General features: G+C 33.2%; 1 protein-coding gene across 1 annotated transcript; it reads left to right on the top strand.

The window, feature by feature from the left end:
* Window positions 1-65: 65 nt before the first annotated feature.
* Window positions 66-20,682, top strand: LOC132565322 (T-box protein H15-like). The gene is made up of 6 exons (XM_060229961.1): window positions 66-859; window positions 10,059-10,213; window positions 15,389-15,504; window positions 15,949-16,095; window positions 18,891-18,952; window positions 20,022-20,682. The coding sequence occupies exons 1-6, from the start codon at window positions 66-68 to the stop codon at window positions 20,680-20,682; spliced, it is 1,935 nt and encodes a 644-aa protein (XP_060085944.1).
* Window positions 20,683-25,598: the final 4,916 nt, after the last annotated feature.

Raw genomic sequence — 25,598 nt, 5'->3', positions numbered from 1 at the left:
TTAAACACAAAAGGGAGAACACGTGCAAAGTGTCAGCGGTATTATCGTCACCCGTTAACATCCAGATGACAGAACATATTATTTATCACCAGCAATTTGAGGAGAGCAGGCGTCAAAACTCCGAAACAGTTTATTCATCTCAAAATGATAATAGAATTTCCAGACCTGTTGAAGAGCAGCACAGCAATTTTACCCCGGGAATTGCGAATGGTATAAAGTCTTACTATTACGGTTATCCATATCTTGGTAACGACTCCCAAAAACATCCTTGCCGAGTCTTACTGGAAACGGATTCCCCTCCGGAAATAAATCCACGAGATGCAGTCGAAGAAGATACCCAGGATACATCTGAAAATTCTTCTCCAAGAAGTCATCAGCTGTCTTCTCCTCATAAATCTATCGCGAGTACCGATGGATCGAACTACGTTTGTCTACAGCCTGCAGACCTCAATTCGATGCAAGGAAATTTTCAGCATCCCTTTCCGGTTCAATATCAGAACTATTCAGGTGAGACCTCCGGCCAAATGTTACCTGTAAATGCGGAACATATGCAGCAGTATCTGAACTATCAACATGGTTACGAAGATGTAGTAGCGATGCCAGGTCACCAGTACCCCAGGGGATACGGGGGCAGTCCTCCCTCACACAAGCAGCCCATTGCGCATACCCCGTCCCACCTGATAAACTCGCCCCACGGGATGGCGCCAGGGAGTCAACCCGAAGAGGACCTGTCCCCCCAGGCAAGATGCCTTTATCAGCCTGCGGACGAAGAGAAAGCTTGTGTGTATCTTTGTAATAGAGACCTCTGGAGCAAATTCCACGCACACACTACTGAGATGATCATCACAAAACAGGGCAGGTATGTAAAAAAATGATTTCTCGAAATCTCTGAAAATGAATGTTCAGTGTTCCATCACTGTGTTATAAGTCTGTTTCACGTCGAACTATTGCTTTTGTTTTGTGTATGCTTGTGCGTTCACTTTCTGGAGTTAATGTATTTTAAGAATTGGCCATAACGTTAACGACCTGTAAGTTAGAATGGGTAAAGTTCAGTGATGTTACTGTCCGATTTAAGCACATTTATTGTAAAATCAAACCAATGGGTTTGGCATTAATAATTGAAACCTATCACAAGTACTTAAGATTCAGGACACAAACGGAATGTATCGATGAGCGAAATTCAATACTATTACATTTATGTACAATTGAAATCTAACCCTGTCATTGAAATCGAATTTTTTATCATCGTTTTCACCAAATTTCATGAGAGTTTGCACGCATTGAAAGTGGTAATGCTGAGGAATTTCCGAAAGAAATAATTTCTGAGACAAATTCTACACTCAAAGCATCAAAGTTTTTACCAAAACCTTTCTTTGATTTGTTAAATTAGAACATTTGAAAAAAATATTGAAAGTCATTTTCACAAGAATCACCAAGAATACAGACATCAAATACTTTAACAGTTAAACCTGTGTGATCTTTAAGTGAAAAACCTATAATCAGTGATTTTTTTCTCAACAAAAATATTTTGTACCGGACTTTTCTGTGGGACACTTTTTGGCAACCCACTACATCTTTTAGTAAAAGAACTCGTCGACTTTCGTTTCAAATGACGTTCTAGACGAGTCGCTTAGAAAATCCTTCAAAATTTCCTTTAAACTTTGGTGTTTCAAGACTTCGACACCTTGGCAGTGCGACTGTACATGTATATCTGAATGGATAGTATAGTATAAACATCTTTGTTGGTATTGTTCTATTGTTCAAAAGAACATAACGCTTATTTTCACAAACAATAGTAACGTCGTTTGTAGCGATGTTCTGCTTTTCATTTTATCTATTTTTTTTATTTTTTATCGCATCAACATTTGAAGCCATAGATGAACCAAAGTACCACGTGACAACCACATACATGATAAATATACGTAGTTAAGAGTAAAAACAACATTTTTATTCGGAGAGTTCAACTCAAAATTAACACAAGTGTTTCATGGGTGGTCATATATGGTAGTCAACATTCATCAAAACAAGGTAAAATGTAATGATATTTGTCTAATTATTTCAACAGGAACCCTGTAAAATATATTTGAGTAAACAACAACACAAAGACAGAAACTTACATTGATAATGAGTAGCCATTTGGGTTATATATATATAATTAAATATATTTAAATCTAAAGAACATTCGGAACAATTTCAAGGACAAAATAATTATAGTGATATTTGATATTTATATAACTTATATCAATTGCACGTGTTGCCCCAGATTGAAGCGCGAGAAAGGTCTTACCCTAGGAGGAAACCGGAGTACCTGGGGAACGCCCACGAGATCAGGCCGGCGTCCTTTACCTTATCACGTCCCTTCGGGAAATCGAGCCCCGGACGGCTTGGCGAAAGGCGAGTGCGATAGCACTGCGTCGCTCGACCGCCAAAATATATATTCTGTGAAACGTGTTACGTTATTTTGAAAATGAATCGCGAAAACAAAAATTTGATTATTTTTTTTTTATAATGTCTATCTGGCGTCTGAGGGTTTTGGCAGTAAAGTCATTTAAAAATTACTTTGTTTTCACACAAACAATCTCCATCTCAGATCTTGTATATGAAAAATATGATTTATATCAAATGTATATATAGATATGTATTTATAGACTTCAATATGCGACTCAATATGAATTCAGTGAAGGTTATGGACAATTTGAAACATATATTTTGTATCTAATTCTGTACAATGGAGTAGAATCACCGCAACATCGCGTGTTTCATTCTTGTTACCAGTCTCTGCAAACATCCGGGCCTAGCAAAGTACTCATAAAATATTTCCATCGTTTTATTTTCTTCGAAATCATTCCAACACTATCAAATTGTTTTGATTTATATTGCAAAAGTAATCATTTCATAAACAGATATAAAATAGTTATACTATTTTCCCTCCTATTCTTTTCACATTTTCCCCGTCACATTTATCAGTTTAGCCTCCAACTTCCAGTTTTACAATGTTTCACCAGTACACAGTATTCCATGAATTCATTTTCCCATTTGATGCCGTCCTACAAATTCATGCGTTAAAAATAAAGACAGTTGAATCTATGAGTTATGAAACTTGTCTTTTGAATCTGATTCAAATGCGATTCTTAATACCATGTAACATGTATTTGTATGTAATTATGAATGAATGATATTATTTTTACACATATATGAGATACTTACAGAAAGTCATCTTAACTTTTTATTGATTATCAATAATTCAAAATCTCATAAAATAAAAAATCATCTGAAATCAATATATATATATATATATATATATATATTTTTCTAATATTCATATTTTTTTTTGCAAAAAAGGATATTCAACTTTCGAAAAAGAAATAAAAATGCAAATGATATTAGTTGCCGAGAACCAACAGATAAGTTTTACAGGTACATTTGCCTGTTGGAGCTGACTCCTTCTTTCAGTGAAAAAAATTTAACTCCTTTTAAAAACAAATTGGCGTGTAGGCGTTCAGAGTTACAATCATTCAGTTAGGACGCAAATAAAATGTTTTTATGTTCTACATTACATGAATCAGAAAGCAGGTTTTCCCCACAGATTGTGTCATGTATTAATACTTATTTTAAAAAAATATAGGTGATGAAATATTTAAGAAGAAAACTTTCCTGGAAAGTGATCGATCCATTTTTGTTTGTTTATTTTTTCCTTTTTTTCCCCTCTATTTTTATGATTTAGGAATTTGTTGATTCCGTCGTACTGAAATTAACAACAGAAACATTCTGACATGATATCGAAGGTAGCAAACCGGAGTTCAATACCTGTAATTAACTTATTGCATTTTGACATGGAAACGTTTGTAGTAAATTAATTGTATGACATTTATGTAATAAGTGGTAGCACTCCTTCCAACGAATTCAACGATCGTATGTTGTTCGTTTGATATAAATATGTTCAGATGACGTCATATGCTGTTTAATATTCGATGTCCATTTAATAAGGAACAGGAAATGAACAACATGTGACGTGGTAATGTTTGAAGTTTGTTGGTAATTAATGCGTCATCAATCTGAACTTACTGACATGACAAGTTTCAAATTTCAAGCTTATTTGATTTCCCCGGATACTTTAAAATGCTTTACGTGAGGTAACATACTCCCTTAACACAGATAAATGACAAACTGAATGGTAAGTATAGTGTAATACTACATAATCTTTACATGAGTTTTTACAAAATTTTGTTAAAATTGCTTAATAAAAGACCAAGAAAATTTTATATATTTTTTTATGACCCGTACAATTTAACTAAATTAGGATTATTACAATAGCGAAATGGTAGACATTTCTCACGGTCTCACGTCTATCATCCTCGAATCGTGACACTGGAATAAATAGTGAACTTCATCCCTTATAGAGGTAAAACAAAATTAACATTTTCTGTCTTGTCTTTGGACATTGTGCTGCCACCTTTCCTGGTTCGATTGGCATTATGACGTCACAAAAGAAAGACCGACTAATTCAAAATGTCACTATAGATATATTTTTGAAATGTTTTAGAAATGCATAGCCTAAGTAAAAACTCTCTTTCTTTAGAGATACAAATGTGAACTTATATTTCATAAAATGTATGATGATGAGATTAAGCTGCTAGCCGAATCTCTTGAGATTAACAGTCCATGGTCATTTCGCTCCATTCTTAATTCATCACCTGTGATCTATCATTATAAGAAACACGAAATCAGTAGTCTTCAGAAAAAATGGAAATCTACAACTTCATGAAAATTGATTTTTTAAATGGGAGACATGTAGATATTTTAGACAACTTCAATTATCTATTTTTTATTCTTTGTGTGTATGATTTTTTTTAAATTTTTTTTTTTAATTTCAATATAACGATAAAGTTTTGCACACCCAGAAAACATGTTGTGGGCCATGGAAGAAAAACCCAACTTTCTCTCTGGAGTAAGTTAAAACATACATGTTATGTTTTTGATACTTATGTTTAAAGTATGTCTAGTTTTGCTTCGGGAATTAGTGCTTTTCATCGAGTACCTAATGTTGAAAAAGTTCATACCAATTTTTGACCAACCCCCCAAAAAATTGTAGGCGTTAAGAAAAATGTTCGTAATAATTTATTCTATTTTGAGCTTCAAAGGTTACCATTGTATTATAGTGGAAAACTGATTTTGAAGTTTTGGATTTAGCAGAAAAATGTTAACAATTGTACTGTATATTAAAATGTTGCCTGGAGGAGTTCGTTGCTCTAAATGATAATTGGACTGCGAATATTAAATAAAATATCTTATGGGGCGACTGATATTTACTCTTATGAAACTAATTATAATATTTCAGATCTGTTCAAAATTTTATGAAACTATCAAAACGTTTCAATACTACCTGATTCTGAACTGTTTGTAGGCGGCATTGAACTGATATCAAATCTGTATTGTCTTTTTTCTCCTTCTTTTCTTTCTATCTTCTCATTTTCTCCTCCATTTGATCAAATTATTTAGATTTACAATTGTACGTCTAGAAATTAAATACTTTCATGCTTGTATTATAATTATGTGTAAAACGCAGTACATCAGTTATTTGTAATTTGATTTATGGAGAAGAGTTCATACCTTTCTAGAACTCAGATCCGTTTATCTATTACTGATAATAAAATATATTTAAAATCAACCAGAAGGAGATATTGAATACACCAAAAATCGAGAAAATGAATGAAGGCAAGAACAAATAGAGTTTAACAAGTGCAAATATGGAGAATTTGCACGCGTTCCCACTATATTGTGTTAAGATGTTCAAGCCAAATAGACATGAAACGCGTAGCGCGCTAAACGAACCGTGCCGCTCTCGATTTTTATTTCTTTTGTTTCCTCCAAGTGTGAAGAGTTGTACAAAAAGAACATACATTAACATTACAGAAAGTAATAGTGCGTTTGTACACAAATATACACATAAGAAGCATTTAAATTAATATAAAGTAAACAGTAGACACAGAGTTTACGTACGTATATTGTATACATACAACAACTCCTATAGTTATGAATATAAACGCGCGAAATAAGCGTTTTCCATATGGAACGATATAATATAAAGAAAAGTTATATAGTAAACACATTGCATGCAAGAATCATTTCAATTACATACAAAGTAAACAATAGACACAGAGTTTACGTGCGTATATTGTATACATACAACAGCTCCTATAGTTAAGAATATAAACGCGTGAAGTAAGCGTTTTCCATAGGGAACGATATAATATAAAGAAAACGTATATAGTAAACACATTGCATGCAAGAATCAGTTCAATTACATACAAAGTGAACAATAGACACAGAGTTTACGTGCGTATATTGTATACATACAACAGCTCCTATAGTTAAGAATATAAACGCGTGAAGTACAATATCAAGATATATGTATATATGATATTGTATGATGTTATGCAAAAGAAAAAAAAAATCTTAATTTTCTTCGTAAAAAAAATCATTTCGGGTATTTGTAAGAACAAAGAGAGTTTAACAAGTGCAAATATGGAGAATTTGCACGCGTTCCCACTATTTTGTGTTAAGATGTTCAAGTCAAATAGACATGAAACGCGTAGCGCGCTAAACGAACCGTGCCGCTCTCGATGGAAACCGTTTCTAAGTGGCGTCATTCTGAAAATGAATGTCTGACTACAAACTTAAGAAATAAAAAAAAAGTCTGTGAATGTATGTAGCAAGGACTTAAAACAGATTCGGTATCACACGCCCCTGACTGTACATTCCAATTACCTGGTACATCTGTATATATGTATCAGCGTCAATCGCGTTCTCAACCATTTTGAAGTTAGTTTTGAAAGTGGCCTGTGTTTCATTGATCACGTGTCTGTGTCTCGTGATTTGATGACGGTGTCATGTGTTAGATTAGCGAGAGGAAGTATCGGGATTGTAATGCTTTATATATATATATATAGCTTTGTGCATGAATTTACGATTTAAGATTTACGATTACTGTTAGTCATAATCAACCATGATAAATTCAAGCATAGTGTAACCATGGAAATGTCAAATGCATTGGCCCCAAGAAATTCATTAAATGTCATAATTTTCATTTATTGTATGATTTCAAAAGTATAAAGTAAATGTGTAATTAAGGCTATTTTTAACCCAATTAGTTGAAAAAAATAATGATAGTAATAAAAAGAATATAAATAGAATAGAATATATATATATATATATATATATATATATATTCAAGCCTCACTCTTTTTATGGTATCATAATAATTGAAAGCAATCAATCAACACCATGAATTATATTAAAACATTAGGAATTATATTAAAACTATATAAATTATATCAAAACTTTATGAATCATATTAAAAGTATATAAATTATATTAAAACTATATGAATTATATTAAAACTGTATAAACTATATTAAAACTTATATAAATTATATCAAAACTTAATGAACTATTAGATATGAAATCAACAACCAGTATTCTGGTGAGTGATCAGTCAGTTACACAATGTATCCATAGATTTTAATTCACAATTTAATAAGGGGCATTGCAAGATATTTATAAATCAGACCTCAGTGAATACCAGAATTCAAGAATATGAATAATAATTCATGAATTTTTTTACTCAAATAGTGTGTGTTTGTCAGCGAATGTGTATAAGTCTATATAACTACAATTCGATAATATTTTTTGTATTTTCACATGAGTTGAAATATATATATATATTGTGATATCGTAAGAAAATATCCTTTGGTGTAATTTGTAAATCAAATTTATCCGAAAGACGTCAGAAAAGTATATGCATACTTAATTGTCAATAATATGTTTTCAAACCTTTCGATTGATAACTGTTTGTGTCAATATATCTTTGTTTACTTAAACATATATCTATGTCAGTGATTTAATACAAGATAAATATAGCGTATTATATGGTGCTACACAGGTGAGTTTCGTATATAATCATAGCGCTTATACTTAATCGCTGTAAAAGTACACTTGAATTGTATCCATTTGTCAATATTGTAGGGATCTGATTTCATCAAGAGGAGAGAAATACTGTAAAAACACATTAATCTGGCTGAAAGTCGAGTTTAGGATTACAGAATACGGCAGCCGCGTGCGCACGTGACCATCGGAGACATTAAACACTAAAAAAACAGACAATATATTGTGTACACCTTCAGCTAGAAGGCGGTTGCGTTTGAACTCATTGTAGATACATCGATATTTATGTCATCTTTATCTTCAAACGTATTCGGAAAGAATAGAAAACTAAATATAATTGATATGAGAAACTTTGTATTTGTGAACGTATTGAAATGACAATAGACATGCGTATTTACCACTTCCGCTGTCAATTAGATTAATAGAATGAAAGCGCGCGGGATAAACTCGCATCATAATAACAATTCATTCGATAGTTCTTCGAGGCTCTCTCACACCAGATAAATTTCAGAAAAAACATGAAAGATCTTTTTAATTTATTTCCTCCAGAAATGAAGATTCATAAATAGAATAACATAATTACAATGTAGCATACACTCTACAGTAATAAAATAAATTGTTTTTCTCTCTAGCTTGGAACTCTGTACATGTAAATAGAGCAAGAACAATTTGAATATACAATGTTACTTTAAATAGGCGATTTATACTGCAGAATTAATTGTAATAAAATTATTTAAGCAGTTAATATGAAAAAACAATAGTGAAGGAAATGACAGTATTTATTGTCAAGTTTGTTAATATTGATGCTCAAAAATGTTTTCACGGATGTCGACAGACGTATACAAAGAATTAAAAAGGTGATTTATAACTCTGTACAGGTAAACAAATAGTTTATTTGATTTATAAAATTTGGTAAATGTTTTTTGTCAAAAACTGAAGATTTCGTGAAATGACTACAACGTGTTCATGAATTGCTACATTTAATCTAGATCTAGTTTATGGTAATATTGAAACAAATGGTGTTCATTCTCATACATATTATTTCCATCCTTCTTTAGAATCTTGTATTGGATTTTGATACTTAGATAATGTACAACATATCCTTATATATTATGATGCATCATTATTCCAATACGAAAACAACGTATAATATTACATATAGTGCTTACATACCATTAATTAAATTCAACATGGTGACTTTCTACGAAAGAAAAAATCTTAGTTAGTAAATTAGTAATTAATTAGTAAATTGTAGTTTGCCAAAAAGAACTATACTTACAGAGAGAGGGAGAGAGAGATAAAACGAAAGATTTGCGATTATATGAAATTGCGTTAGAAAAATAGAAACGACGAAAATTTCAATTATTTTGAGATTTCGAAAAATTTTCAATTTTCATGGGCTAAAGAAAATTTGAAAAAAACATATAAGAATCGTTGTTTTATAAGTGTCAGATAAATGGATAATCATGTTATCAATCTAGATATCACACAAATCACGGATATTAGTTTATATTTCATTGTAATAACACACAAATGTAGTTAATAGGACACAATACAAAACACAATACACAATTCAAAGAGATTTGATGATGAATTATTCATAAACTGTCATATACAAATGTATGTACAAAATATATTCAAATTAATATTAAGACATCATAAATTATTTGAATTCGCAACGCTATAATAAAATTGACAATATCCTTATTTCGAGGTCCTAATAAACAGTATTGATAAAATAAAATAAATGATATATAATGTAGATATATGTAAACCGTTTATCCGTTGTCAACCATACGAAGAAGTGGGTGCTTTAACTGGATATATTGTTGTATATAATATTGTTGAATACAATATATTGTTCTTGTACCGATCATATACTTTGTAAGAAAATAAATATTTAAATAATAACTTATGCATTTATGTTTTGATATGCACATGTATATAATAGAGAAGGGTTAAATAGCATATATTTGTTTCCCATTGCAATTATTCCACCATAAATGCAATAAAAACGCCGTTAAATCCGAAACGTGACAAGGTTTAGTGAGTTACATTAGAAAAGAAAATTAATCTTCCTCATCTCAAACGGATTCTGTATTTATTTTTTGTAGGCGGATGTTTCCCACACTTCAATTCAGCTTGACTGGACTCTGCCCGTCCAAACATTACAACGTCTTTGTAGACATGATTTTGGCTGATCATCACCACTGGAAGTTCCAGGGCGGCAAATGGACGGCGAGTGGTCAAGCCGAACCTCTTCCACAAAGTAAGACGGATATAGCTTGTTAGCAAGACTTCATTTAAACCGTGTTCCCGTATTAGCATTGTTCCCGTAGGTTCCGTATCATCGACGCTTCCGTAATATCGACTGTTCCGCGTAATCATCAGTTCCCTGTTATCATTGGTTCCTATTATCATCAGTTCCGTGTTATCCTTGGTTCCGTATTATCATCAGTTCCGTGTTATCCTTGGTTCCGTATTATCATCAGTTCCCTGTTATCATTGGTTCTGTATTATCGATTGTTCCGTATTATCGATTGTTCCGTATTATTGATTGTTCCGTATTATCAACTGTTCTGATTTCTGTTCTTCCTTCTAAGTACTATTTCTCTCCCTACTACCTCCCGTGACACTTCACTTTTGGCTATTTGTTCGCCAATAAGGCCGGTTTTGTGTGCTGTACTTTGGCCTAGACACACCAGGTCTTTAAAAAAATGGTAGGTACTACCCCCTGTTTAACACTCTACAGTGAAACGACTAGTTTTTCAGTATCATGTGATGGGGTTGGGTATTCTGTATGGTGCCCTCCATAGTATATTTCATTGTGGTGACACTATGAAGTATGCTTTCAAAATCCTTTGGTAACCCACGATAATATAGAACCCACGATAATAACTGATCAATGTTGATTGGTTTTTGAAGTAAAAATAAAGTAAAATTTAATTCAAATTCATCTAATCTTGGCCAGTTTCGTTCTTAATTATTTTTTCTTTCTTTAAATCTTCATGTACATTCATGATATAAATCAATATATCGATTTCTTCTGTATGTGAATTATTTTTAACATCTTCCATTGCAGTTTTTAAAATGACACTTTTTTTGTGACAATTTTTATGAGGACTGTTTAATGAAGGTCCCAGTAGCTTGACTGACAGAATGATAACTCTAGTCCGCTCCTCACCCAGTTTTATACACGAAGTACTTCGCCAATCTGAGGACACGTTTCCACCTGACATCCGTATGTTTGTGTCTGACTGCCATAAGCTCACCAACGTAGGTTATTAAATGATTAGTGTTTTTGTGACGAGCATTTGATCGTTATTGTACTAAACGCCATGGTGGCCCATACACGCTGAGCAGAATAAGATAGCTCAATTACCCAACAATATCCTCGGCTAATTATAACCGTACACGGCCGTAGGTATAATGATCGGGTGGTCAACATAATGGTCAACAGACCTGATTACAGCCGTAGTAGTCGAGGAAACGCGAGATTGGCGGAGAAACGCCCAATAGTATTATATTGCAATTTCTGAGTTGTTAACACTTTCCCCAGCCCAGTTCAAATTTCTATGTGACATCCACCGTTAATGAGCGGTCAAGTGGCTTTAGGAATAGTGGACGTTGGTCATTGTTGTCTGACCAATAATCAGTGTTGTCTGGTATTCACCTGTCTAGTTTTTTTTTCAGCGAATCACCTGTCACACAGTTTGTACTGTAGTTAGATGATGTGATGCTTACACAGAGACTTCTATTAACCATATTGCCTAGTTACGTCAATGTTTTGACCGCTGTCCATCGCATCCCGTCTACATATCAATAGACACTTACCAGCATAATCAACTGTCTGTCAAAATCAGACAGCAAATTTTATTTTGCAGAAAGACATGTTTGATTCGTTTAAATACACCAGAAAACATTTTATGCATTGTAAACGTTACTTTACCTGACTAGGTGACCTATCAACAAAATGTATTTTTCACTTAGTCTTCATTTAGAGATTTCAATCATTTCGGTATTTTAAACATAAATGTATTTCGGAGTTGCTACATTAATTCGGCACGGCTAAGTTTCGGTTGCGTTTAAACTGCGATGCTACATTGAATCTTAGCTTTATCAAGAAGATTAAATATCGTTGTGACGAATACCTTCCATTGTTAAAGAAATCCTAACCCGCTTAACCATTACAGCAATATATCACAGGTCTCGGAGATTTCACAATTAAACGTCCGTTTTTGCAAGACTTTTGTCCAAACCATCCATGTGGCACGAACGGATTATATATTTTTTTGTAAACAAAATATATTCTACAGCATTGTAAGTATATCTTTTCTAAATGACTTAAATTTTCACATCAGACAATTAATGAGAATCTAGTAATTTTATTTGTGATCAAATATGAACTAATAAGTGCTTCATTAAATTGTTTTTTCGTTTGATAGCTGTCAGTTTTGTTTTCCTATTTTTTATTCGAGTAAAGAAACATCAGGCTTTGTTTATATATAATTTCTTCATTGGTAGTAAATATAAACACCAGAAGTAGGTATTTGTTGTACACTGTGACGTAACACAACAGAGAGCGATCATTAGAGTCGATAAAATCTGGTTAGTTGTGTCGGTAGTTCACCAGCACGGAAACTGAACTCTCGATAAAATTGATCAGATTGATAGATATTATATGTACAAAGCTGTACATCTGTTGATCAATTCTGACTGAAATACATAGAATACAAAATACATAACTTTGTATCAAGATCTGTACTTACAGTTATTTTTTTTCTTTTTCAGATATTTTCAATATATATAATAGATATACAATGTCCAATCAAACATCATCACTCATCATCGTCATCATCATCATCATCATCATAATCATCATCAGCAAAAACAACAACAACAAAAACAACAACAACAAAAACACCACCACCACCACCACCACCACCATCATCATCATCATCATCATCATCATCATCATCATCATCATCATCATCATCATCATCATCATCAACAACAACCACACCACACCCCACAACAACAAAAACACCACCATCATCAACAACAAAAACAACAAAAACATCATCATCATCATCATCATCATCATCATCATCATCATCATCAGCATCATCAGCAAAAACAACAACAACAAAAACACCACCACCACCACCACCATCATCATCATCATCATCATCATCATCATCATCATCATCATCATCATCATCATCATCATCAACAACAACAACAACAAAACACCTCATCATCATGTTTATACCTCATTACATTGCTATATCTAACACCAGGGGTCAGAGTGTGACCGTTAGTAAGCCTTGGAGTATGGAGGAGGAAGTAGATACTGCTATGGTATTGAACTATAAATACTTTCTTATCCTACTTCCTTGTTACTCGTCGTACATCCATCACTTTCTAATCCCTCTCTTCTATCGATGACTTCATATTTCTATGAACTCTTACTTTGAAGTGTTTTCATGCGTCAAAATTTCCTTAAGCCCAATAATGGATTTTGAAATAATATTCGATGTGTTCCGGGATCCGATGTAACTGATTGATTTCTTTAAATTAACGCTTTCTATGTTTAAAGTGTTTAACATAACGATGTTGACGCAGATGGTAAAGGGGAAAATTTACGTAATAGATGAGGATATGTATGGATACCAATGTGAACGACATTTGGGAATTAGATAAATTTGTTGTAAAAAGCATCGATTGTGTGCATAAACTAGCTCACCAAAGTAAATCTCTCTCTCTCCCACCCCCACTCCCACCCATCCAACCCCCCCCCCCCCCCCCCCCCCACCTCTCTCTCTCTCTCTCTCTTTCTCTCCCCTCTATCCCCCCTCCCCATCTCATCCCCTCTTCTCTCTCTATCTCCAAAAATATGGTTTTGTTAATTCAATTTATGTGTTTTCTGTGTAACATGCATTATATTTAAATGTCTAAGTATTATGGAAAGGGCGATTATCAGTTGAAATAAGACAATAGTTTGGTAGTAAGATCTTCCAACAGACTATTGACATACATATTAGAACTAATTCTTCCCGTCTGTTGGCCGACATGTTTTTGTTTTCATTCGAGTCTGAGTTTATCTAAGAGCTTATCAAAACGAAGCAAAGTCGTTTACTTTCAAATTCGGATATATTGACGACGTCCTGTCTGTGAACAACAAGACATTTCTTGACAACGCTAGAATTGGAAATAAAGGTCCAGAAAGACTTCTATATCAGCCGCGTATCTCGATCTTTCCTACAATGAAACCAAAAGAGACAGCTTTCCACTAAACTGTTTGATAAGCATGATGATTTCAATTTCCCTCTTGTCAATTTTCCATTTCAGGATAGCTACCTCCATGCATCCGGTATGGTATTTACATGTCGCAGTCGCTTCGATATTCAAGGGCATGTTCCCATTATCAGGATTGTCGTGCAAGAAGTCGTCATCTGACGGACAAACACGTAATACGGGGTTTCAAAAGAAGCAGGTTGATAAAAACTATGAGGGAGTTTACGGTCGCCATATTGATCTCATTGTGAAATATTCTATTTGATTGTGCGATATGGTACTGTCATGTTCAATGCTTGTTAATTTGCCTGTTGGTTACATTGCTGTATACTTTGTTCTCACTTGAGAATGTGCTTGACCAAGATTTACACGGTGGTTGTCGTCGATGAAGATGAAGACGATATTTCTCCGGAACACCTGGTCTTATTCTCCTTGTACTTTTTCATGAGTCTCCGTGTCAATTTCTTTTTTGTGTGTAATTTGCCATTGTTTGATGTAATATGAGTTTGGATAATGTTGAAATATTGGTATACATGTATTTTTCCTCGCCCATTTTGTTTAATATTTTGCAATAAAATACGATTATCTCTTACATCTTTGAATTGTTTATTTACAGCTTTAAACGATACCCTGGCTTGTAATAGGTTTTTGTGTGACTGTATCTCCATCAGTTCACTGATCACTTTAATTAGAATAGTATCACCAATCTGTCGGAGTCCAATATTGTCAGAGACTTCTTGTATTTGACTATTATTGTACGCGTCTGAGTCCGTCTGATGTTTTACATGTTTGTAAATTCCATTGTATTTGACTATTATTGTACGCGTCTGAGTCCGTCTGATGTTTTACATGTTTGTAAATTCCATTGTATTTGACTATAATTGTACGCGTCAAAGTCCGTCTGATGTTTGATATTGTGTTTATAATTCCATTGTATTTGACTGTAATTGTACGAGTCTGAGTCCGTCTGATGTTTGATATTGTGTTTATAATTCCATTGTATTTGACTATAATTGTACGCGTCAAAGTCCGTCTGATGTTTGATATTGTGTTTATAATTCCATTGTATTTGACTGTAATTGTACGAGTCTGAGTCCGTCTGATGTTTGACAATATGATTGTAATACCATTGTATTTTCATCAACAGCTGGCCGTGTTTATCTACATCCCGATTCCCCGAGCTCTGGAAGCCATTGGATGAAACAGGTTATCGTCTTCAGCAAGCTCAAACTCACAAACAACAAAAGCAACTCTCAAGGACTTGTGAGTAATACTGAAATTGTTGTTGTTTTATGTCATTTGACCCACCCGAATGGCTGCCATGCCAATATGCAAAGTAATGCTTTACAACATAATTGCTCAATCATATTTTAGCTCCAAAAAGAAAGCGTATTTTAAACTTCCCCTATTCCACAAGTAGGATTCAGTGTTGGTTACCATTCCCGGATCTTTCTCGATTGAGATTTTATTAGTGGATGTAAATGAGATACAGGCCATGCACATTTTATGAGGCTGCAGACTGGAAGAAAGTTACAAATATTCCTAACCATGCATAAACAAATAAAACACGGATTTTAATTCTCCTGATAAACTTACTTGTGATAAATAATGCTATTTTGAATTACTATATCGTTATGTTTCAGTCAGAATTAACAAGAATTATCAGCGCTTAGTGTTTTAAACATATGTCAAAACAATCATTTTCAGATTGTGTTGAACTCCATGCATAAGTACCAGCCTCGTATCCATGTTATTGAGGTTGGCACGTGCGGGCTGAACGACCAAAAGACCCTCCAGACGCATGCGTTCCCGGAAACACAGTTTATATCCGTGACAGCGTATCAAAATACTGATGTAAGTTGATAACTATTTGATTTCGCGTGAGTGAACGAAATACAAAAAATTCCATTGTTACATTTGGATATACCCGTATCACCATTTGTTAACTTAATTAATGGCTCGGGTAGCCATACCGGAAAGAAGATTGTTTCATGGGGAAAAAAACCCATTCAATCAAATACTCTTAACTCACCCCTCACCAGAACACACATGGATGATATATCAATACATATATCATGGCCTGACATCAGTTAGATGTTCACATTAGTACAATGGGATAAGAACATCCAAATTTTATCATCAAATACAGTTAATAACCTAATACCCGAGGGGTAGCCTAAACATTTTATATCTATAAAAGATTTGCTGTTATAAGCATTTCATGTTGCTCTTAAGTTATCAGGTTTGTGAAAATTATTGAATTATGGGGCTGGTGCACCTCCCCATCTAGACTTTGACTTTTCCTTGGATGACTTTTGATTTTTTACTATAAGGACGAAACAATTGTATGGTACAGTTTAATTCATTGTTTGGCTCTACTGTATCTTACTCTCAGGCTGCTTTACGAGCGACTATTCACACGTGTGTGTTTTTTTACAATCAAGATTGCACGAAAAAAAACACCCACATGTAGCCTTCAACACGAAAAACACACCAAGATATTGTCAGCAACACGACAGAACACACCAATATGTAGCCATCAAAACGGAAAAAAACACCAAGATATTGTCAGCAACACGACAGAACACACCAATATGTAGCCATCAAAACGGAAAAAACACACACATCAACACGATATGTAGCCATCAAAACGCAACACAGCAACACGAACACACCAATATGTAGCCATCAACACGGAAAAAACACACCAAGATATTGTCACTAACACGACAGAACACACCAATATGTAGCCATCAAAACGGAAAAAACACACCAAGATATTGTCACTAACACGACAGAACACACCAATATGTAGCCATCAAAACGAAAAAAACACACCAAGATATTGTCACTAACACTACAGAACACACCAATATGTAGCCATCAAAACGGAAAAAACACACCAAGATATTGTCAGCAACACGACAGAACACACCAATATGTAGCCATCAACACGAAAAAAACACACCAAGATATTGTCAGCAACACGACAGAACACACCAATATGTAGCCATCAACACGGAAAAAACACACCAAGATATTGTCACTAACACTACAGAACACACCAATATGTAGCCATCAAAACGGAAAAAAACACACCAAGATATTGTCATCAACACGACAGAACACACCAATATGTAGCCATCAAAACGGAAAAAACACACCAAGATATTGTCACTAACACGACAGAGCACACCAATATGTAGCCATCAAAACGGAAAAAACACACCAAGATATTGTCACTAACACGACAGAACACACCAATATGTAGCCATCAAAACGAAAAAAACACACCAAGATATTGTCACTAACACTACAGAACACACCAATATGTAGCCATCAAAACGGAAAAAACACACCAAGATATTGTCAGCAACACGACAGAACACACCAATATGTAGCCATCAACACGAAAAAAACACAACAAGATATTGTCAGCAACACGACAGAACACACCAATATGTAGCCATCAACACGGAAAAAACACACCAAGATATTGTCAGCAACACGACAGAACACACCAATATGTAGCCATCAAAACGGAAAAAACACACCAAGATATTGTCACTAACACGACAGAACACACCAATATGTAGCCATCAAAACGGAAAAAACACACCAAGATATTGTCACTAACACGACAGAACACACCAATATGTAGCCATCAAAACGGAAAAAACACACCAAGATATTGTCAGCAGCACGACAGAACACACCAATATGTAGCCATCAACACGGAAAAAACACACCAAGATATTGTCACTAACACGACAGAACACACCAATATGTAGCCATCAACACGGAAAAAACACACCAAGATATTGTCAGCAACACGACAGAACACACCAATATGTAGCCATCAACACGGAAAAAACACACCAAGATATTGTCACTAACACGACAGAACACACCAATACGTAGCCATCAAAACGGAAAAAAACACACCAAGATATTGTCACTAACACGAAAGAACACACCAACACATAGCTAACCACGCGAGAAATCATACCAACACGAAAGAATATAATAAAAAAAGCCAATATTTTTAATCTGTTCAGCGAAAACATCAAACCATCAAATCTGAGGCTGATTCATATTATCGCGGAAGTACTATTATGTTCCTAAAAACGTGAAATAAAACACTATCTTGTTCACTTTATAAATAAATCAGGCATCATGGAGATTTGTAATATACCCAGGCATGTCTAGGGTTTGAATGATGTCCAGCTAATGATATGTACATTTTTGTCAGGATGGAAAATGCCAATGTCTTTAAATACAAATGAGATATTGTAAAGACGATGATTGGGTCTCGAAACCAGTTTTCGTTTATGGATATTATAAAGTATGACACTGTATGGAAGGATGTATAACGGCCAGTAGCCTGTACTTTCTGAAATTTTACTTTTGGTCTGGTGATAAGGTTTTGAAAAATTACATTTTTACAGTAACTTAAAGACAAATCATTAATATGTTGCTGCTTGTCATCTGCTTCTATAGATATATAGGCTTGAGAGTATGTGTAACAGGAAAATCCCTTTTTTAAAATATCATTCTGAATGTTTCCCCAATGATGAGACGATTTTTTTATCTATTTATTTATTTTTTTTTTTTTTGAAATCCACTTTCATCAAAATGTCTAATTTCAGATCACCCAACTGAAAATTGACCACAACCCTTTTGCGAAGGGATTCAGAGATAATTACGAAGGGTAAGTTTATTGTGGTGTGTGTTTTACTATTCAGTGTTAGCATTTGTTGGACAGGAAGAGACTAAAGCATTGTAAATTTGATTTTATTGCCGTTGTAACCAGTAAGTTACTACTCCTTAAAATACGCAATAATACTTTGATGTAAACGGAGCCCTGTAGATGTTTCTATTTTCCCAGTCTCTTTACATATTGTGAATTTTCCATTTCTGGATAGCAAAATCCCTGCATCTCCAATCTGTGGTTTTTTACATAGCACAGTTGATATTTAAGGGCTTTTTCCCATTATCACGAGACTAATAAACTCGTAAAACAAGGAATATTCTATTTCTTTGAGCGACATGAAACAAAGTTCTCATTTGTGAACGTGGCATTATGAACTTGGATTGATCAAAGTTTACATGGCGGTTGTCGTCGATGAAGCAGAAGACGCTACTCTTCCGAAACATCTGCTCTTATTCTAATTATACTTATTCAGGAATCTCCGTGTAAATCTTTCTTTTGTTCATAGTTTGCCCTAGTTTTATCAAATATGAGTTTGATTACGTTGCCATGTTGGTATTTTCTTGATGGTTTTGTCAACAACGTTTCAGCAAACCCAATCATCCATCAACCACACCTCTCTTTAAGTTGTAGAAGTTAAATGTTAGATGTTTAATCCTTATCAAAGTGTCACTTAATTTTCAATATACTTAATCGATATATCGACGTCAGGTTAAAATTGTCCCGATAACTTGTGGGTGCTTGATTTCATGAATGGCTAGTACTAAAATAACCCACTGATACTAAAATTGTGTGTGAAATATTAAGCAGTTCATTAATTCGTAAAAGTATGAATAGGTGGATTAACCGAACAGACGAAATCATCGAAAATAAATTCTCCGCGAAAATTAATATTACAGTACCGGAATAAATGTTTAAAAACTTTAAATCTAGATAACCATTTAATTTATTATTGAATAACGGACTACGGGTATGTAACGTGCTTTACTTGTTTTTCTCATTTGTTTTGATACTTGTTGTTTTCTGCGAAGTTGTTGATTTATTATTTTTCTAATTTCCGTTGAAACAGGAGATGTTTTGAAGGTTTCCCGACACAAGACAAATATCAGATGTTAACAGAAAATCAGCTTGTCGGCGGACATGGACCCGCAAACGATATGTTTCAAGCCGCCAAACCGAATCCGTACCAATCTGAACAGTACTCAAACGGGAGAATGGTTTTCCATTCAGGTCAACAACAAGGAGAAGCTACCGGAAATGGATGTTACAACCCAGTATCATCATCACATGTAATTACCACGGATGGTAGTTTATACTTCCCGCCACCTGCAAATACAAACTTGAAGCGCACGCGATATGACATGGAAAACAACGACATCGAACGAGACCAGACAGAGGCTATAAAAAAGGAACATCATTCAAATGGATCTGCTATCTCACCAGAACATGGCGTCAAAGGCGAGTCGTACAACCCCATGACTAGTCGTTGTTGGACCGAAAACTGTCACATGGAGGACAAGGATGGATACGAGTTACCGGAAAAGAAGCAGAAAATCTCGCCTGCGAATGTACAAGAAGGAAGAAAGATGTCACCGGATGCGGAAAGGTACAGTAGGTTCTGTACTAATCCCAAAAGAGATAGTTGTGTGACCGTCGAAAATTTTGGAGAATTCAGCCAGTGTTCGGATGTCAAGGTAGAACAATATAACAATTTTTATAATCCTACATAGTTCGAGGAATTAAGCAGAAAAGCGAACTCAACAGTGTACTGAAAACAATCAAATTTGTTTAATATGAAGAAGTCTTATGTTTTAAAAATCAAAAATGTTACTAAAAACATAATTGTTGAAATCGGATCAGTTTGATTTAAAACAAAATTCTCTGAGAATAATGATAATGATAATCTAGTCTGTTGATTACTTTACCTAGTTTAGAACTAGTTTTAGATAAGAACAATTTTGAGATTTATCTTGCTTCAACATTAATGCTCAAAATTTCTAATGAATATTGTACATTCCTTTACTGTAAGGAACCTTTAATCTGCGTCAGCAACTGAAGGCGACAGTTCGACAATAAACGCATTTTCGATATATATATATATATATACGTGGATATGGATAATTTAGACCCTTAATATCGATAACGAGACCTACAACAACGAAACAGTTGTATGGTGCTACCTGATATATTGTATCTTAGTCTAAACTTGTATGAAAAAGGTTTTTTTCACTCATGTGTCTTTGTAAAATTCGATATTCAAAGAAATGACAGTCAAACTACAATGCATTCTCAGTTTCCTTCAAAGCATAAAACTAACGGTTGGTAAAATGTATGAAGTATTTAAGAGAAGAATAGGTTGCTATGGTGACTATTTCTTCGCTAAAAACATCAGCACGTGATAATGCGTTCAACGAAATTTGTTCCATTGAAATTATATAATATAGACTTGCCCACTCAATCAATACAAAAACTTAATTTGATAGTGTTTATTTAATTTTCGATATCAATAAACTTTTCCCCAATGAAGAGATGAGAAAAATGAACACAAAATAAATTAGTAATGGATAAATAAGTATTGAATAAATAAATATTTGATAAATAAGTAAATATTGAATAAATAAATATTGGATAAATAAGTATTGAATAAATAAATATTTGATAAATAAGTATTGAATAAATAAATATTTGATAAATAAGTATTGAATAAATAAATATTTGATAAATAAGTAAATATTGAATAAATAAATATTGGATAAATAAGTATTGAATAAATAAATATTGGATAAATAAGTATATGAATAAATAAATATTTGATAAATAAGTAAATATTGAATAAATAAATATTGGATAAATAAGTAAATATTGAATAAATAAATATTGGATAAATAAGTATTGAATAAATAAATATTTGATAAATAAGTAAATATTGAATAAATAAATATTGGATAAATAAGTAAATATTGAATAAATAAATATTTGATAAATAAGTAAATATTGGATAAATAAGTAAATATTGAATAAATAAATATTGGATAAATAAGTAAATATTGAATAAATAAATATTGGATAAATAAGTAAATATTGAATAAATAAATATTGGATAAATAAGTAAATATTGAATAAATAAATAAATATTCGATAAATTAGTAAATATTGGATAAATATATAAATATTGGATAAATAAGTAAATAATTGATAAATAAATAAATTTTCGATAAATAAGTAAATATTGGATAAATAAATAAATAAATCGAATAAAATAAAAGTATTGACAGAACAATGTTCTAGATTATTGGACAATGAAATAAAGACGAGTGTGAATGGACAACGACATTTTATCCCAAACTTGCTAATTCAGTTGATGAAATCTTTGAAACAGGATGTAGATCTGTTTACATAGTAATGTGATTAAAATGGTTTTTACAGGGAGACAACTTTTACCGAGAATTTGTATATATATATATAATAAAATTCTCAATGGTATTGTTAATGTTGATTGCAGATGTATTTATTTTATGATTTTGTTAATATTATATAATATTATACCTTGTAATACATATCTCATGTACATATGTAAATATATGTATCAAAAGACCATATCATCATGTCATCCTGCCACCTATGGTTTTAACGTCTTTATTGAACAATCATTTTCCCTTACGTTGAAGTATCTCTGACAATGCATGGTATAAAGGACAACCTCAACTTAATTAATATATGTATGTTATTACCTGATACATTACCTGTAAACTGATCGTTGATTTATAACAGCAAACACAGTAAAGTCCATAAAAAGACATATTTTGATGGTTTAAGGTACATTTGGGACTTCAGAAATCAACAGGTGACATTAATAACTAATTCAGGAAAACTACTGATATTGGAATTTGTTTAAATGTTAATATTTCCTACCTGTATCCTCAATTTGGCCTTACCTACAAAATCAATGTTTACACTTCGGAAAGAGGCCAGTCTAGCGCGTAGGAAACAATGCTTTCAAAATAAACTATCACAACTAAAGCGTGTCATTTAAAATATCTGTAAATAAATGCAGTTTTCTCATTAGTAAACAACAAAAAAGAAAAACAAATCTTTCTTAATCACCCACCATTTTCTTTAAAATGCAATTCCGTCAAAATTCCATATTTAATGCCATATAGCACATTATTTTAAAAATTTACAGTTAATATATCACTAAATTTATTTATTTGTTAAATCGATTTTGTATTTGAAATCGGATTTTCTGAACATGTTAATATTTCATTATATACACAAAGATGTAAAACGTAAGTAAATGTTCATTGGCTGATTTAGCTGAGCGATTTTTTTATATTGTGGACAGTTGGAGGTTTTTGATTCCAGATACTGATGTTATGAACGCAGATATATTGTGAGGTATGACGTTTGTCATTATTTCAGTTTTATTTATTTATTTTAACGTTCATGGTTTTAAACGTTTTCTTGTAACTGTTGTGTTTGTATGTTAAGTCAAGACATGTGCTATTTTTGAGTGACCGTCGAATTTTTTCTGTATAAAGTTGTTTTTTTCCGTTGTTGTATACCTTGTTCTTATCTGAGAAAGTGACACTTATTTGGCTTGACCAAGGTTTACGTGGCGGGTGTCGTCGATGATTCAGAAGACGCTTACTCTTCCGGAACACCTGATCTTATTCTCCTTGTACTTTTCAGGAGTTTCTGTGTAATTTTTTTTCATTTTTTGCCATAGTTTTATCGAATTTGAGTTCGCATTATGATTATGTTGGCAAATTGGTATTTTTTTATTGACATCGTTTCAGGACAACATACTTCTTAACAAATTCACAACAATTTTTATGATAGTGTCAGCAGTTAATATATGCAGAGCTTTTATCTATGATGACAGTGTGTGTTGAATAAGATATACATTGATATTTGATATTGATTATCACAGACAAAAGTATTGATACATATATATCAATTGTTCAAGCGATTTCTATTAGGGAATTTCGTGAGACAGTTGCTTTATGCGTTTGCGTAGTCGCGTGTTAAAACGTAATGCTGATATGACTAGAGTTCCGTCCCTGACGTATGTTATTGGTATGCACGTAATGGTTTACTCATCATTAAACAACAATCTTACATATATATACAAGTTATTGTATAAGTGTTTGATAGTGTATGCTCGTTTGTCTTGATAATGAATAAAATATGTGCAAATCGAAAACATATGTGTTTTTTTTTTACTTTATCAAATAGACATTTCTACATAGTCCAAACTTCATTAAACTGGATTTATCAAAATAATTTCGTGTCGTATGGAGCGAGACAAGTGCAACGTTTTCTGTCGATTTCCATACTCAATAGTAGCAAGCTGTTTTTATACCACATCCCCAGAGAGTGGAAACAATCAGACCTACAACTAAAATCAGGGCAATCCTATGGATTAAGATCACCATGGTCAATACTTTTAGACGAAAAAAAACAACAAACAAATGTTTACATATTTTCCAATCTGTTTAACAAATGTAACGGATTTTAACTCATTCAGACGGACTTTTGTATAATGTTCGGCCATTTTGCCATTTTAGAGAGTCTAAGCGGGTCGTTCAGATATAAATCTATCCAGAACATTTTAATGTACAATTTATTGAAAATAACATGAGCTGGTACATTGTGACTGACTCTTCTGAAAGTCTCGACATGTAGTTATGTTAAAATGTTGTGATTACCTCTTCTGAAAGTCTCGACATGTAGTTATGTTAAAATGTTGTGATTACCTCTTCTGAAAGTCTCGACATGTAGTTATGTTAAAACGCTGAGGTTACCTCTCCTGAAAGTCTGTTATATGTACCTATATTGAAACGTTGTGGTAACCTCTTTTGAACGTCCCGACATGTGCTTTTCTCAAAACGTTGTGGTCATCCCACTATTAAAGCCTCAACATGTACTTATGTTAAACCGTTGGAAATGTGAAGGGGAGCTGCCATTTTCACATAGAAGAACAGCACATAAAATGATCAGGACAACACAGGCAGTTCAGATTTAGATGGGTTTACAACAGAATTTCAAAAAAAGGAAACAGATGGGTTCTTTTGTTGTTATATCTCCTAACTTTGGATATAATAAAAAAAGAACACTCTATTACCAAAAACCAGGGTATTATTACCTGCATTCCAAAAGGGGACAAACCAAGACATTCCATAAAAAAAATTGGCAACCGAATTCACTTTTAAATATTGTTTATAAAATAGCATCTGGGGTTATAGCAGGTTGTTTAAAAACATGTGGAAACGTATATGTTAAGACCAATCAGGAGTTTTATAAGGGCGCTACATTGGAGAACACACTAGGCTTATATATAATATCATGAACTATATTGAAGATCATTTTATACCTGGAAGGCTTCTTATGATTGATTTTGAAAACGCTTTTGATTCATTATCATGGTATTTTATAACTTTTTGGCTTTAGGGATAGTATTAGAAAATTGATAAAACGCTACACAGTAATGTTAATTCTTCAATAAATTATGGTGTGATTCTCTCTGCTTTCTTCAAGATGAAGCGCGGCTGTCGCCAAGGCACAGAAATATCATCAACAAGGTTTAGAAACAATGACGTGTATTAGAAAATGGAAATTTACACCTATAAACATTATTAATGTTGAT

This window comes from Ylistrum balloti, unplaced genomic scaffold, assembly GCF_031769215.1.
Source record: "Ylistrum balloti isolate Yb309-2 unplaced genomic scaffold, AGI_CSIRO_Ybal_v1 Utg369712, whole genome shotgun sequence".
Classification (NCBI taxonomy): domain Eukaryota; kingdom Metazoa; phylum Mollusca; class Bivalvia; order Pectinida; family Pectinidae; genus Ylistrum; species Ylistrum balloti.
This window is presented reverse-complemented; position numbering and strand designations above follow the sequence as displayed.

Coding starts and splice junctions, on each gene's coding strand:
- LOC132565322 (XM_060229961.1), top strand. CDS start 66: ATGACAGAACATATTATTTATCACCAGCAATTTGAGGAGAGCAGGCGT. Junction 10,214..15,388: donor AGCCGAACCTCTTCCACAAA/GTAAGACGGATA, acceptor TTTCATCAACAG/CTGGCCGTGTTTATCTACAT. Junction 15,505..15,948: donor AAAGCAACTCTCAAGGACTT/GTGAGTAATACT, acceptor AATCATTTTCAG/ATTGTGTTGAACTCCATGCA.